We start from the raw sequence: 15,448 nt of genomic DNA, 5'->3' as shown, positions 1-15,448 counted from the left end.
TTTAAATACAGTCATGGAGAGGAAATAGATTGAATTTTACTGACATCCATACCATTGTACAGTAGTTACTTTTGAACAAATTTAAATATTGATCTTTGTGTTGTTTGTATTGTGGTTTTATCTATTGAATACTATATATATCCCTAACCAAAACATATTTTTATTGTTAAAGCATTTTATGACAATGTACATATTTAATATTTAGGGATTTATTTAGAAGTTCTGTTAATTGTGAATATTTTTTTGAGTATTATCACAACAGCTGATTGAATACTGCAGTCCCTGTAAATACTGCTATAAATTTTAAATATTTTTTTTTTATTTCAACAATATTTAACAAAGGTTGTCCATCCTACTAAAACTGATCATTAGGGACTCTCAGAACAATACAATTTGACAACGAATAATTAAAGACTATGAATACTGTATATTAGTTTGTTTTTAAAATAACAGTGTAGGAAGTTTAGTGACATTTAATCAGGTCAGTAGGCCTACAGGTAATCAATTATACTGCCAGCAGATTTTAATTTATTTGGTCCCATCAGGTGATGTCATTAATTATAGAATTATTTATATCCGTGATTTAGGTACAGTACTGTAGAGTTTTTATTGTACAGGTAGCTTAAATTAGATTCCCTCTGAAAGAATACAGAATATATTATTAAATATTTTATACATTTAAAGTAATTTATAATAATATTACAGTATATTAATTAAATATTTTATGCATTAATTTTTATATATTAGTATATATTATAATTGTTAGTGTGCGATTAGTACAGTAATTAAGTTGTTTCATGGGTATTCGTCCCCCTCCCCCCACTTAATGTCTAAGCACCACTCACAGAATACCAACCCCATTTCAGGTTTGTAATTTATATACTGTAAAAGATAGTACTCACTGTTAAGTAACCTGTTTAGTTGCTGTGTGAGGAACCCAATAGTTTTTGGAATGTTGTTTTTAATTATCTGCCAGGTATGATAAAAATCAACAATGGTTGTTCTCATCATACAAAAAATACATTTTTCTGTCCTACCTACAGTCTTTAAACACCTCAACGAAGCCTCTTTTACAATATTTTCAATTTATTTTTGGACCCCACCTTCTTAAAAACAGTACATCACTGATCACTGTATCTTTTCGTTTCCTTAATTTAGTTTGGACCCCACCCTCTTAAGTACAGTACATCACTGTATCTTTTCATATCCTAAATTTTGTTTGGACCCCACCCTCTTAAGTACAGTACATCACTGTATCTTTTCATGTCCTTAATTTTGTTTGGACCCCACCCTCTTAAATACAGTACATCACTGTATCTTTTCATGTCCTTCATTTTGTTTGGACCCCACCCTCTTAAATACAGTACATCACTGTATCTTTTCATGTCCTTCATTTTGTTTGGACCCCACCCTCTTAAATACAGTACATCACTGTATCTTTTCATGTCCTTCATTTTGTTTGGACCCCACCCTCTTAAATACAGTACATCACTGTATCTTTTCATGTCCTTCATTTTGTTTGGACCCCACCCTCTTAAATACAGTACATCACTGTATCTTTTCATGTCCTTCATTTTGTTTGGACCCCACCCTCTTAAATACAGTACATCACTGTATCTTTTCATGTCCTTCATTTTGTTTGGACCCCACCCTCTTAAATACAGTACATCACTGTATCTTTTCATGTCCTTCATTTTGTTTGGACCCCACCCTCTTAAATACAGTACATCACTGTATCTTTTCATGTCCTTCATTTTGTTTGGACCCCACCCTCTTAAATACAGTACATCACTGTATCTTTTCATGTCCTTAATTTTGTTTGGACCCCACCCTCTTAAATACAGTACATCACTGTATCTTTTCATGTCCTTCATTTTGTTTGGACCCCACCCTCTTAAATACAGTGCATCACTGTATCTTTTCATGTCCTTCATTTTGTTTGGACCCCACCCTCTTAAATACAGTACATCACTGTATCTTTTCATGTCCTTCATTTTGTTTGGACCCCACCCTCTTAAATACAGTACATCACTGTATCTTTTCATGTCCTTCATTTTGTTTGGACCCCACCCTCTTAAATGCAGTACATCACTGTATCTTTTCATGTCTTTCATTTTGTTTGGACCCCACCCTATTATATACAGTACATCACTGTATCTTTTCATGTCCTTCATTTTGTTTGGACCCCACCCTCTTCTTAAATACAGTACATCACTGTATCTTTTCATCTCCTTCATTTTGTTTGGACCCCACCCTCTTCTTAAATACAGTACATCACTGTATCTTTTCATGTCCTTCATTTTGTTTGGACCACACCCTCTTAAATTCAGTACATCACTGTATCTTTTCATAAAATACATCTCTCAAAAATGTCAATCCCCATTACTTATTGTACTTGTCATCAGTAGCAATTTCATTATCAATTTTGTATAAAGCCAAATTTATGACATCCATATTATTGTTTTCTTTTCCTCATAGTCATCATTGTTGCCATGGTGAATCATCTTTAAAGGAAGCTTAGATATCTTGAGAATAAATTATTTCGTTGAAAGAGAATTTTTAACAGTTAATCATTGATGCGTTCAGAGACAGGGACATCAGGCTTATGATTACTACTATTGCATTAGTAGAGGTTGTCAGAAGGACAGACACAAAACTCAGCATACTTTATTTGACCTGTTGTTTAATGTCTGGCCATTTACGTTAATATATTTTTTTTCGGAATTATTGTATTGTCAGAAAATAGTTACAGAATTTCTATATTTTATAGTAGGACTACTGTGCTGTACAACATATTTCCATAACTTCGTAATTCTAACTCCTTTTCTTTATTTTCATTTCAATTTATTTTTATTACTGTACTGTACCTTTTTTTTATTATGTTTGCCTTTTTTTTCTTTTAAGGCACTGTCTTCATCCTCTGATCTCATTTTCAGGCCACTAATATCTCAATTCATTTTTCATGGATCACATTTTTTCTATAAATTAGTATAATAAATGCTATGGTAAGGAAGGTTTTCTTTGTAAAAATACTGTTTTGAAAATATTAGTGTAGTACTTTATACAGTTGTGCATTTTATTTGACTGTCATCACAGAAACTGGCCCACAGTTTCACAGCTGACAATTTCTTCTCATTAAAATACATTGTACTGTACATAACAGTATTGCATTGTATTCTCCCATGTATCCTAAAAATATGCAGTGTGTAAAATATTAAATTATTCCATTAATGATAGTAATACTAAAGAAAATTAGATGTTAGAATGACTCATAGGCTTTTATGCATTAAACCAATAAATTGATTTTTATTTTTTTACTACCTTTAATGTATTGAATTATTTTTTTTTTTGTTCTTTAGTGGTAATGTAATAAAAGTATTGTAACATAATATTGTTTTGTTAACAATTTAATAACATTTACTGTATGTACAAAAGTATAATTACACAAAAACCACTGACTACGTCTATAAATAGTATGTTTACAGTATGTTTTGTTTCTAAAGTACTTTATCTTGGTGGTATTCAATTAAGGTGCCAGGCTTATGATCTAAAGGTTGTGGTTCAAATCATACCAGATACAGTACTGTACAGTACCTACTTTAGCTTGATGGTATTTTATTAAGGTGCCAGGCTTGGGATCAGAAGGTTGTGGTTCAAATTATACCAGATTATCTGTACAGTACCTACTTTAGCTTGGTGGTATTTTATTAAGGTGCCAGGCTTGGGATCTAAAGGTTGTGGTTCAAATCATACCAGATACAGTACTGTACAGTACCTACTTTAGCTTGATGGTATTTTATTAAGGTGCCAGGCTTGGGATCAGAAGGTTGTGGTTCAAATCATACCAGATACAGTACTGTACAGTACCTACTTTAGCTTGATGGTATTTTATTAAGGTGCCAGGCTTGGGATCTAAAGGTTGTGGTTGAAATCATACCAGATACAGTACTGTACAGTACCTACTTTAGTTTGGTGGTGTTCAATTAAGGTGCCAGGTTTGGAATCAGAAGGTTGTGGTTCAAATCATACTAGATTATCTGTACAGTACCTACTTTAGCTTGGTGGTATTTTATTAAGGTGCCAGGCTTGGGATCAGAAGGTTGCGGTTCAAATCATACCAGATACAGTACTGTACAGTACCTACTTTAGTTTGGTGGTGTTCAATTAAAGTGCCAGGCTTGGGATCAGAAGGTTGCGGTTCAAATCATACCAGATACTGTACAGTACCTACAGTATCTAATTTGCTATTAAGTATCATTACACAGCAAACCAATTCTTTTGGTATTCAGTAGTTTTGTGCAGCAAGTTCTTACCACCCACATGTCTTTAATAGTTTAATAACTTAACCTAAATAATGTTCTGTAACGCGTTGAACTGAACAGAATTTTGATTAAACTTGGCATAATATTCTAATAATCTTATACACCTACACACAACAGAACCAACGCCCTGACTTAGTACTCTACTGTCGTTTCATTACTTGAAGGAATGACGTCTGTGTGTCAAATAGTTATAGTATAATAGATGAATCAACCTGAAATATAAACAATGCATTCTATTGTGTGCTGTTCCCAAAATACGTCATTAATTATGGATTCAAATTATCATAATTGTTAATATATTATAATTAGTAAAGTACCGTACTTAAATGTGAGTCAAAGAATTTCACTGGTACTGTAACTGACTGCTGTTTTTTTATAGTTTGATGTCAAGGTATATACAATATCATTGTATGTTTATTTTGATAACAAATACTGTACTAGTCTTGAAGTATTTAAACCCAGTTTGTAGAACATTATAAAATTAAGAATAATATTACTACTGTATATGTATACTGGGTACAAACTCTATTCTATAATTAATAGTACCACATTAATCCCAACCACCATCCCAAACAAATTTAGATGGATAAACAAAAGTAGATTTCAAGCAGAGTGAACACATTATTTCTGCCTTTATTTTTGGATTAAAGAAATGTTCGGGGGAAAAAAGTAAATACACTTCATCTGTACATTAAATTTATTATTTACTAATTATTTACCTACAGTAGTACTGTACATCGATTACTTTGTTTTATTTGTATAAGATAGTATTATCTAGATATCTACAGTACTTCTAGTTAGTTGTTGACAAATGCCCATTTACAAGAATTTATCAGTTATGGCATTTTAAAATTTGAGTTTGTCCCTGAGGCAGTCCATAGTACACACTCTAGTAGGACCGCTTCTATGTCACTGTGCCATAGCATTGTTTGAACCCCTGAAGGCCAGTGGAGGTGTGTCAACCGCTTGGCTTGAGTCTGTTTTTGTTGCTTGTTATTCTGGCCTATAATAGTATTGGACCTACAACTTTCAATTCATCTCCGTCTTCACTGGAAAATTAAATTATTTGAAGGATAGTTTGAGCTACTTGTTGAAGTGAATTAATAGTACTTTACTTACTGTAAGAAAGAAATTGTGTAATATGGCTTATGTTCAGGTATGTACATTTAGTATAGATTCTATACCTAATTTCTATATTCTATTGTGATCAGTGATTATTGTACTATTAATATTTAAAAAAAGTTACAGTAATACAACCATGATGTGGTTTACACAGACAGAGCGGTCACGGTAAGCGCAAAACTGCTCAGCAAACTGTAGAATGTGTATCTACAGTATCCGGAGCGGAAACCACCCCGTCCGCTCTGCGTTGTGTGTAAAGTAACTAGTCATAAGGAATAACATAGAATCTATAATTTGTATTGCTTTCATTACCACTTATCTGTGTAAATTGGCCTTTACAGTACACTACTACTAACTGTATTCCAAGTGCTATACTTTGAGATGTGAAATGTAGGTAGTACTATTGTCTGGAAGAAATATTTAAACTGTATGTTTACTCCCCATTTCATAATCTTTCCCATACAAATTGTGAGATGTAATTAAATATGCATTTAAATGTAATCTATTTAATTGTTTATAAGTTATATATTTATTTCCAGTTTAATAAACATCAGTAAATGTAATTTCATGGTTGGGTAACTTCAAACATGTGATGTATGATTTGTAATTTTGTGTAAAATGTACAGACGTCAATGTACACTATATTTATTATATACAGTACTGTACTACTGTGTTATATAACTTAAAATTACAGTATGTATTTGGAAGTTGGAAAAAAACATAAATAGAATACAAAACAATAGAACACAGCAGACATGCACATGTTTGGACACAATTTCCAAATATGGGAAGCCACAGATTCAATGAATTTGTAAATTAAGACCATTATATCTATTTCCCCAAAAAATGGACAATACATTGTGTAGGCCTAAAAGCTCGGTCTACTGTACACTATTAAACTTTATGTGACAAAAAAATGTGCCCATAATAGACACAATGATATCATATTACTACCAAATTTGGACATATCACTACCAAATGTGGGCATATCACCATCATATTTGAGCATATCGCCATCATATTTGGGATAGTGTAGACAGAGCTTAATAATAAGAGCAACATGTGAAATACAAAGAGCAACATATTGCGGCTGTGTTTAATATGCAAATGATGTGACGACTGAGTCATGACCAAATGTAAACAACTCAACCCAGGAACAGACAGCATTACCAAAGTGCCTTTAGCCACGATTTGCTTATACAATCAAGTTAATTAATAACCATTTTCCTGTTTTTGTAGTTGATAAGGTTTGCTTGTTGAGTCAATCTAACAAAGAGAACGATACCATACTGTAGTTTCGTTGAAGAAGTTTAGGGATTGAAATACGACAAAATCTCCATAATAATTTTGACATGAAAGTAAAAATAGAAAAGCAGAATATTGTTTATTTAGTTATTTTATTTTTTTAATAGTTTGCTTGTTGAGTCAACCTATCAAGGGGAAAGATTAGGGACTAGAAACAAACATTCAAGATCAACATGTGACATTAAAATTAGGAAAGCATTGTTTATAGTTATTTGATTAGTTTGCATGTTGAGTCAACTGAAGGATACCATCATACTGTACCACCATAGTTGATTTTTACTGTACATTTCTATTGATATTGTCAACAAATATTGTATTGATTCCCATAAATAAGTACAATGGTACAGTTGTTCTTGAACAATAGTCCAAAGTATGTGTCTCATTAAAGAATTGTTGATTCTTCACAGTAGGCCATTGTTTGTATTCTGAACGTGATTATGCTGTAGTTTATAGAACCAACATGTTTTATGAATATTTGAAATGAATTTAAATCATTATTCAATTATGTAATTAATATCTTAAGATCATTAAAAGCAGGTTAAGCCATGGGCTAATACAGTACCTACGATAAGTTGAAAGACCCTACCTACTGTACCACACCTGCAGTAATGTGCCCCATTGGCCTTAAGCTCTGTCTACACTATCAAACTAGTTTGACAAAAAAAGTGTGATGTGCCCATATATGGACATGATGATGTCATATCACTGCCATATTTGGGAACATCACACTGGAGGTATAATACCTCCCTGGTTGTACACATGAAAGTTACAACTACTGTACAGGAATCGTCAAGGGGAAGTGGAACTATTTATTGAGAGTTCATGATTTATGAGTTGTACTTAACATCCAAGAAGACATTAGGTTGTTTTTGTATGAAGTAGAAAAGGGAATTAGTAGATTCCCAGAAGAGTATACAATACTTCTGAAACAATATGTTTATGACATGCTTGATTCATAATTACTTCCTTTATATTTTTTCTATAAGTTTAATGTTTTGTTATCGGATATGAATTAAACTATTGTTTTTTGAAAACTGATTTTTATTTTTTTTAAATCTGCAATATAGCAACATACCAATTATAAAGAAGAATAAAGTAATTTTATTGAAATCTCTGGTTTGAAATATATTTACCTGTATTAACTAGACTATTGATATAGTTAAACCAGGGAAGAGTGAATTTACTCTTCCCTGGTAAAACATTTTATTATTGACAAGAGTGAAAATTCAGCTTTTGTTTATTTACAGTAGTTAAGTTACTGTACTGTAATTCCTACGATATAATATCCATACCAAATATTGATGAAAGAAGAGCACATTTCCAATATTAGTCGTAATATTATTAAACAGTGATATTTAATTTACTTGACTATTTTAGGCAGCAAATTGAAAATATGATTTCTCAGAAATTGTAATATATAGATTGAAAATATGTTACTGCTGCTGCTGGTGTCATAATTAATTCTGAATTTAATTCCACTGATATTTAAGTTGCCAATTTCTCGGAATTCCTCCACAATGAATCAATTTGTGTTAGATTAGTTGGATGTGATACAGTATCCAATTTGTTGTTGCTTGCCAGGACAACAAAGATGATACAATTTCCAAAGGGAAAACTTTAGCCAGTGGTGTCTATCACCTTACAATAAATTTTCACAAGTTTATACTGTAACTCCCCAAAGATCATAACATTATGCATTGTATCTAATATTTCTACAGTAGAAGTGTTAATTTTATATACAGTAATATTAGTTGTAGCTCTCTTCTTAGAGAGAATAGGCCAATGTCGGTTTATCCATGTAAGCTATGCACAAAATAGACTATTATTTTGTCCAGTAATCATACTGTAAAGTAAGATCAATGAACTTTCTACAGTAAGTAATAGTGTACAGTTTTGTCAACTGTCATCACACATGTTACACACAGACATTGTCTGTAATAAAAAAAAAACCCAATTAAGGTTTCATTAGTCATCAGTGAAATCCCTGTTTCATAATGAACTAAAATACCAGTAAAAGTTTATGTACATGCTCCACCTACTTGTGGTATATAGAGAATCAACATATAGTAATAATGTGGTTAGCAGTTAGTTAGTGCCAGCTATCAAATGCCCTATTAAAAAAAGCCACTACAGTACCTTATTGAATCCGAACTGGTTTATTCTAAAAATAAATATGCAAATATTGTACAGCATCTGTCAATTGTACTTTCTTCCATATTAAACAAAAAATATCATGATGTACAGTATAAAAAACAAATATTTTGTACTGACAGGGGAAAAACCCTCTCTTATCAATACCTGTATTATGTAAATTGATTGATTCATATGCAAATTAAATATGGTTAGCCTACAGTAATGTACTACTGAATGTTTGTCCTTATTTCAAACTAACAATTTACAGTAGTACTGTCAACACTATACTCTCTAAAGCTCTGTGTACACTATCAAATGAATATATGAATATTTGACAAAAAAAGTGTAATGTGCCAAAATATGGTAGTGATATGACATCATCATGTCCATATGTGGGGACATCACATTTTGTTGTCACATAAAGTTTGATGTGTAGACAGAGCTTCATTGAAGAGTTTGTAAACAGCAAATACTGTAGTATCCTGTACCAGTGCACGTAAGTAGTGTACATTGGTACTGTAATTAATTCCAGGTATTGTTTTCAGTAATCGTGAGTTAATTCAAAACTCATTCAGTACATGACTAGTACGCCCTTGTGGCTGATATGAACTATCAAATTGCCCACTTTAACCAGAGTTCAATAGCCAGACTGAACGCAAAAAAGGGACCATTGTATTTTGCTATTTAAATTGAGCTAAAATGCACGTTCTGATATATATATTTGTTTAACTTTAGAGTTGTACATTGATTAAAGTAAAGCTTTGAACATGGTGGTACAGGTATAAAAATCCTGTTAGGAAATGACAATCAAAAGTTTTATTGTCACTTTATTGTTGCTTACAGTAGCTACTGTATGATCTCACTCATTGTTTGATATACTGTAGTATATTTTATACAGTATATTGTATACATTTATATTGTATACTATTAAATTTCTTACATTATTGACATTATTTCACTCTGACATTATTTTACTTGGGCATAATTTCACTCTGACGTTATTTTACTCTGCCATATTTCACTGACATTATTTCACTCTGACATTGTTTCACTGAACATTATTTTACTCTGACATTGTTCCACTCTGGCATAATTTCACTCTAACATTGTTTCACTGACATTATTTCACTCTGAAATTGTTTCACCGACATTATTTCACTCCGACATTATTTCACTCTGACATTGTTTCACTAACATTATTTCACTCTAACAGTATTTCACTCTGACATTGTTTCACTGACATTATTTCACTCTGACATTATTTCACTCTGACATTATTTTACTCTGCTGACATTATTTCATTCTGATATTATTTCACTCTGACATTATTTCACTCTGACATTATTTTACTATGGCATTATTTCAATTTCACTCTGGAATTGCTTCTGATTTCCTAATTTAACAACATAGAAGGTAAATGAAACTAAAAAAAATTAATGTTGCAATGTTACTTTCATATACTGTATAATATCATTCCTAGAATCTTGTTTTCAAGAAATAATTTCTCATAATAAATCATTATTTCTAATAACATTTTGATTTTAGTTGATAAAATTGACATTAAATATACAAAACACCTGAATAACAAACTTAGAATTAATCCTGAGTATTAACTTTCACTTTTTCAAGCAGATTTTGTGTAAAGTGACACCTACGATTTTGCTTTGGTCACTTACATTTCCTGACTTCCAATTCTTAAACTGTTACATGATATAAGTTTATACTTTGATTCTATTGTCTGAAAAACAGCTTATTAATTCTGACCCATGTCTGTGTCTTGTTTTCAAAGGGTATTAACGCTTACAGCTTAAAAGATTAAGAAATTAATGAAACTATTAATAACAGATGTTTTGTCAGCTGCAGGTTTAAATTTTGTGTTATTAAATAAAAAATTATGAAAATTATTATAAACTATAAATTAATAGAGTTTGTTATTTTTCAACACAGTAACAGTAAATTGTTATACAGCATATTAAGTACTGCTGTACCTGTACATATACTAAAGACAAAATATATATTTATGTTTAAGGTGTTTTTTAATAGTATTAATCTACTGTACTAAATGCTACAAGTTGTATTTTAAAGAGATTAATTCTTATTTAGGTCATTTGCATATTTTAGTAAGTGTTTAAGCTTTAAAATAAACAATCGCGCTTGCCGTTCATACTAGCTGTTTTTGTTCTGTCCAGCGAACAACAAAAGCTGTATTCAAACCACTAGTTGTACTTGGTAACGCACCTGAAAATTGAATTATTTCTGCCTCGGAGAATTGTGCGCAAAGACGTGTTTGATGTATTTACGTTTGTGCGTTCATCCGTGGAGAAAATGCGGGTGAATTGTGTATTAAACGCGCAGATGTGGTTTAGTTAGACATGTGCAGCGGATGTTTGAGGAGACATTGCGGTTTTTTGTGGATTACTGTTCAGCACGCGCTGCAAATTGATTATTCATCTTGTGTATAGGCTGTAGTTGCCAATGCACATGTAACATCTCCAGTCGTTCCTCAGGCTGGCTTGTTACATGTTGCTAATTTTTTATAGCTTGAGATTATCTTTGAAAGAGGGATTATGTTTGATAAGATTGTGTTGGTAAGGTAGACTTTAAAACTTTGTTTAGTAAACATGTTTATTAATAGATTCATATTTCCAGGTTTTCTATGTACTTTCTATATAATTTTCATGTTATTATTTAGTACTGCAACTTAATGTGCACCTACAGTACCTTTCTAAGGAAGTGATCTTAAAATGCTGGATTTTCGATTACGTTATTTATTACAAAGCTTTCATTGTATCACAAGTTGGAACTTTTTGCTGAAAAACACTTCATCTCCGATCTCTTGCCAATATTTTCGTGTGTTCATCTGAATAAAAATTAGATAAAGTTCTTGTTTGTATTTTTCAGGCTCCACAAGGCGTAGACATGTCGTACCAGGACTTACAACAAATGGCCAATCGGCAACAGCAACAGATAGAAAGTCAACAACAAGCCCTAGCTGCTAAACAACAACGTTTAAAATTTCTTAAACAACAAGAGAAGAAACATCAGGTAAGCAATATTATTAAAATTGTAATTTATGATTTTATGAAATGATCCTCTGATTTTCAATCCATGCAGTGACTAACTGCTGAATGCGATAATGCTTTGCACATTGCATTGTGGGGTTAATTGGTACTAAGCGCAAGAAAGTACAATACAGCGCCTCCGTTTCACTTTTATTATTTTGAGTAATGTTGAGAGAAAGGGGGATGATTACCAATAATAATATTTTGTAAAAAGACGACCCTTGTTGATATCGGTTTGAAGAAATGTAGGTTAAATATCATATTTTAAAATAGAAAATTATTCCAGTGTAATTAATTACTTGTTTACAGTGATAGATTCAGTATGAGTACAGTAACATTTAATCCTGTATCATCATTAATTATACTGTATACTATACCCTCCCTAATTGGTTTAGTCATAACATAGAGAAATCATTTCTCCATGGTCATAGTATAGTTACATCACGAAGGAATCCTCCACATCATATTAATTATGTAATAATAAGTTTCTAGATTGTTCTGTCCTTACAATACAGTATAATATAATACTGTATGCATATTACTGTGACTGTATCTTGTCTTTTGGCAATGTGGAATTTTGCAAATGAATGCACATCAACAATTGTCAAACTCGCTGGAATTTATACTATTGTTGCATTTTAGTCTTTGGAATTTAAGAAATAATAAACACGTTTAGATATACTGTACATCATTTATTTAGGAAATTTATTGAAAAACTCATATTTTCCCCTTTTTTCATTGAACTAAACTGTACAGTTTTTGTGTACCAAACTGCAATTTATAAATTTATATGCTGGATTAATATAAAACAGATTTTAGTACATTGGTAAATTGATGACATTTTCTAAACTACTGTATTAGATTTATGGTGAGACATGCTATCACAGTAAAGCCTACTGTATTAAGGGGACATATTAGGACCCAACAAAGTAAAAGTTCACCTTTGAATACCCGTAGTGGTTAGAATACTGTATACCTGTATTTCCCTTGTTAAAAAAAAACAGAAAGTGTCTGCTTACTAGGAGGAGTGTCCCTTCTTGATAGGGGTACCCCATTAACACCCTTTAATAAGGGTGTCCCAAAGGATTTTCTACATTCATAAATTGTTTACTCTAATAATTGACTTCTAATGTAAACTACTTGACTGTTTCCATTTCGTTGTTCTAATTTTAAGTGTTGTAATTGTATCTGTGCTATTGCTAATCATATCGATATGTACCCTGTTGATGATAGTCATACCAATGCCTTGTTCTTTGCAACCAGCATCTGTTGTTCCTTCATGCAGCGTATGTAACCTTATCCTTCCACTCCACTTCTCTATTGCGAGCTCCTACCGTTATTCTTAATTAAGTGCAATTGTTTCTGCGATACGAACAGTCGTTTGTTTATAAATTCGACACTGAATGTATCGCTAATTATAAACATTGAATCATAATCTTCTTTGTTTGAGGCCTTTTTAATTCAAGACAATTAGGACCTCTTTTAAAGAAAAATTAAATATTATGGAGTGATCCTCCATTTTGTTTAGGGCAGATGTGGAATCATAAAGTGAAAGTACTATTGGTTTTTGTCAGGAGTAAAGTGTGTAGAGCTGTAAAGTAAAAAGAGAACAATTTGACAATGGACGTCCTCTGTATTGTATATCTTCGTTGTTGTTATACAATTTGTTGCCATTCTTTTTTGCCGTGGAAATTAGGGACATTTGTGAGAGAGAAAAAGTACCCGACCCAATTGAAAACTTGGAACCTTAAAAATAAAAGAAAATTAAATTTTAAAAAGTAAGAAAAAAGAAATCGCTGTAAATTAAAGTAAATTAGAATGTGTACTGTATTGCAACAATACCATATTTCACTTTGTTGTTAAGGTATTGCTGTTTGGTCAACTCTAAAATATTGCAAAAAAAATGTACTGTATTCCTAAATTAGTTTGATTAATGATTTACTAAATCAAATAGATGATTAATTGTAAATAAATTCAAGTTTGTGAGAATTTCTAAGTTTGCCAGGATGATTCATCGCGGCAAATAGTGTCCATCGTGTTAATCATTGTCCGATGAATGAATGACCTGAACTAGAATATTGATAGTCAATACAAGTTACATAATAGTAGCCGTTTGAATTCTTTATGGTTGAACGATTAGCAGATGGGTTTTCTCGTGTGCAAACGTTTTAAAATGGTTTGTACAGTGAGAATGTAAATGTGTCGGTTTAAACAGTCATTGTTGATATTTGAATCTATGAATAGAATTGACATGACACATCTTTCTTTTCGCTTTGCACAAGCACAGTTTCATAATTCAAAATTTGTATTATTTTGCGTGTTGTTGATAAACAATAAACCAATGTGTTTGTTAATAGCAGGTAATAGGTATATAACAGATTTCTGCCTGTAAATAATAATACAGTAACTGTACTACTGTAGTTTTGTCAAACACCACACAGAGTAATTGTGAAACATACTAGACTGATAATTAAGATATTAATTGGAATATCTCATGAAGTAAAAGGAAAACAAAATGTTGCTTAAAGACCCCTTCCCTGCAATTTTGGACGTTTTTTGGAAAATAATACATATATATCACTTTAAAAACATTAAACCATGTCATTCCTTGTCTTAAATGTACGTTTTATGGTAAATTATGATAAAAAGTGAGAAACAATGCACTACCTAAGTAGCTCGCGGCGATCGACCTCTCGTGGACGGTCTCAGGCCTAGCCTAGCTAGGCTTAGTTTTGTAGGCCTAGCTGGTAAACATTGGTAACGTACGAACATCGTACGCTAGCTATATACCTAGCCTGACGTTGTATAGTTGCTGCATTAATTGTCTTTCTATTTTTGCCAGACTCCGTTGATACAAATTGGGGAAAACCCGGTATTTTCGCTGAAAAGTTAGGAGTCTTCCATTTGTTTTGGCTTCACGATCGATCGAAAAGTGGGCGAATTACAGGTGAAAAACAACAATATCAATCCGCGCGCAATGCATTTTGGGATTTATAGCGGGCCGCTATAATTATTAAAATCGATTTATTTTTCACATTTTTAACCGTTTAAAGACGAAAAAAGTTATCGCAATAGGACCATATAGTATTATTTTTACATTAAATATAGTTTGTGATCTTAAATTAGATCTAAAAAACGTAGGGAATGGGGCTTTAAGATACCATAAAACATGCATTCATAAACAGTACATTACAAGGCCAAAATATGTTTTAGATACATAATAATGGTAATTAGTTAAATTACTGTGTTGTGTATCCTGAAGCCATGTTTTAAAATGGGTCTAATTTTGTTCAAGCAACTGGTAATAGTCTAATTAAGAGATTTTATCTAGTAAAAACTCTACTTTCAAGACAATCCAAAATATGATATTGAGCCTATACAGAAACTAAAATATCACTGAGAAAAATCAATTTAACTGTTCTAAATTGATTTTAGAATATTAAATACATTTACAATAATATAAACTGAATTAAAGAATGCATTTCCATTGCAGTTTTTATCTGT

General features: G+C 31.7%; 1 protein-coding gene across 8 annotated transcripts in view; it reads left to right on the top strand.

Moving 5' to 3' along the window:
• The window catches only part of LOC140060667 (apoptosis-stimulating of p53 protein 1-like), a 53,591-nt gene that overhangs the window by 29,582 nt on the left and 8,561 nt on the right, over nucleotides 1-15,448 (top strand). For 7 of the 8 annotated variants that reach the window (XM_072106970.1, XM_072106969.1, XM_072106971.1 and 4 more), the window contains one exon: nucleotides 11,784-11,927. In XM_072106970.1, the coding sequence (XP_071963071.1) occupies nucleotides 11,784-11,927 (144 nt within the window). Of the gene's footprint in view, nucleotides 1-11,130; nucleotides 11,471-11,783; nucleotides 11,928-15,448 lie in introns of those variants that run through there. The other variant, XM_072106973.1, reaches the window with a different exon arrangement.

This window comes from Antedon mediterranea, chromosome 10, assembly GCF_964355755.1.
Source record: "Antedon mediterranea chromosome 10, ecAntMedi1.1, whole genome shotgun sequence".
In the NCBI taxonomy this organism is placed as follows: Eukaryota; Metazoa; Echinodermata; class Crinoidea; order Comatulida; family Antedonidae; genus Antedon; species Antedon mediterranea.
This window is presented reverse-complemented; position numbering and strand designations above follow the sequence as displayed.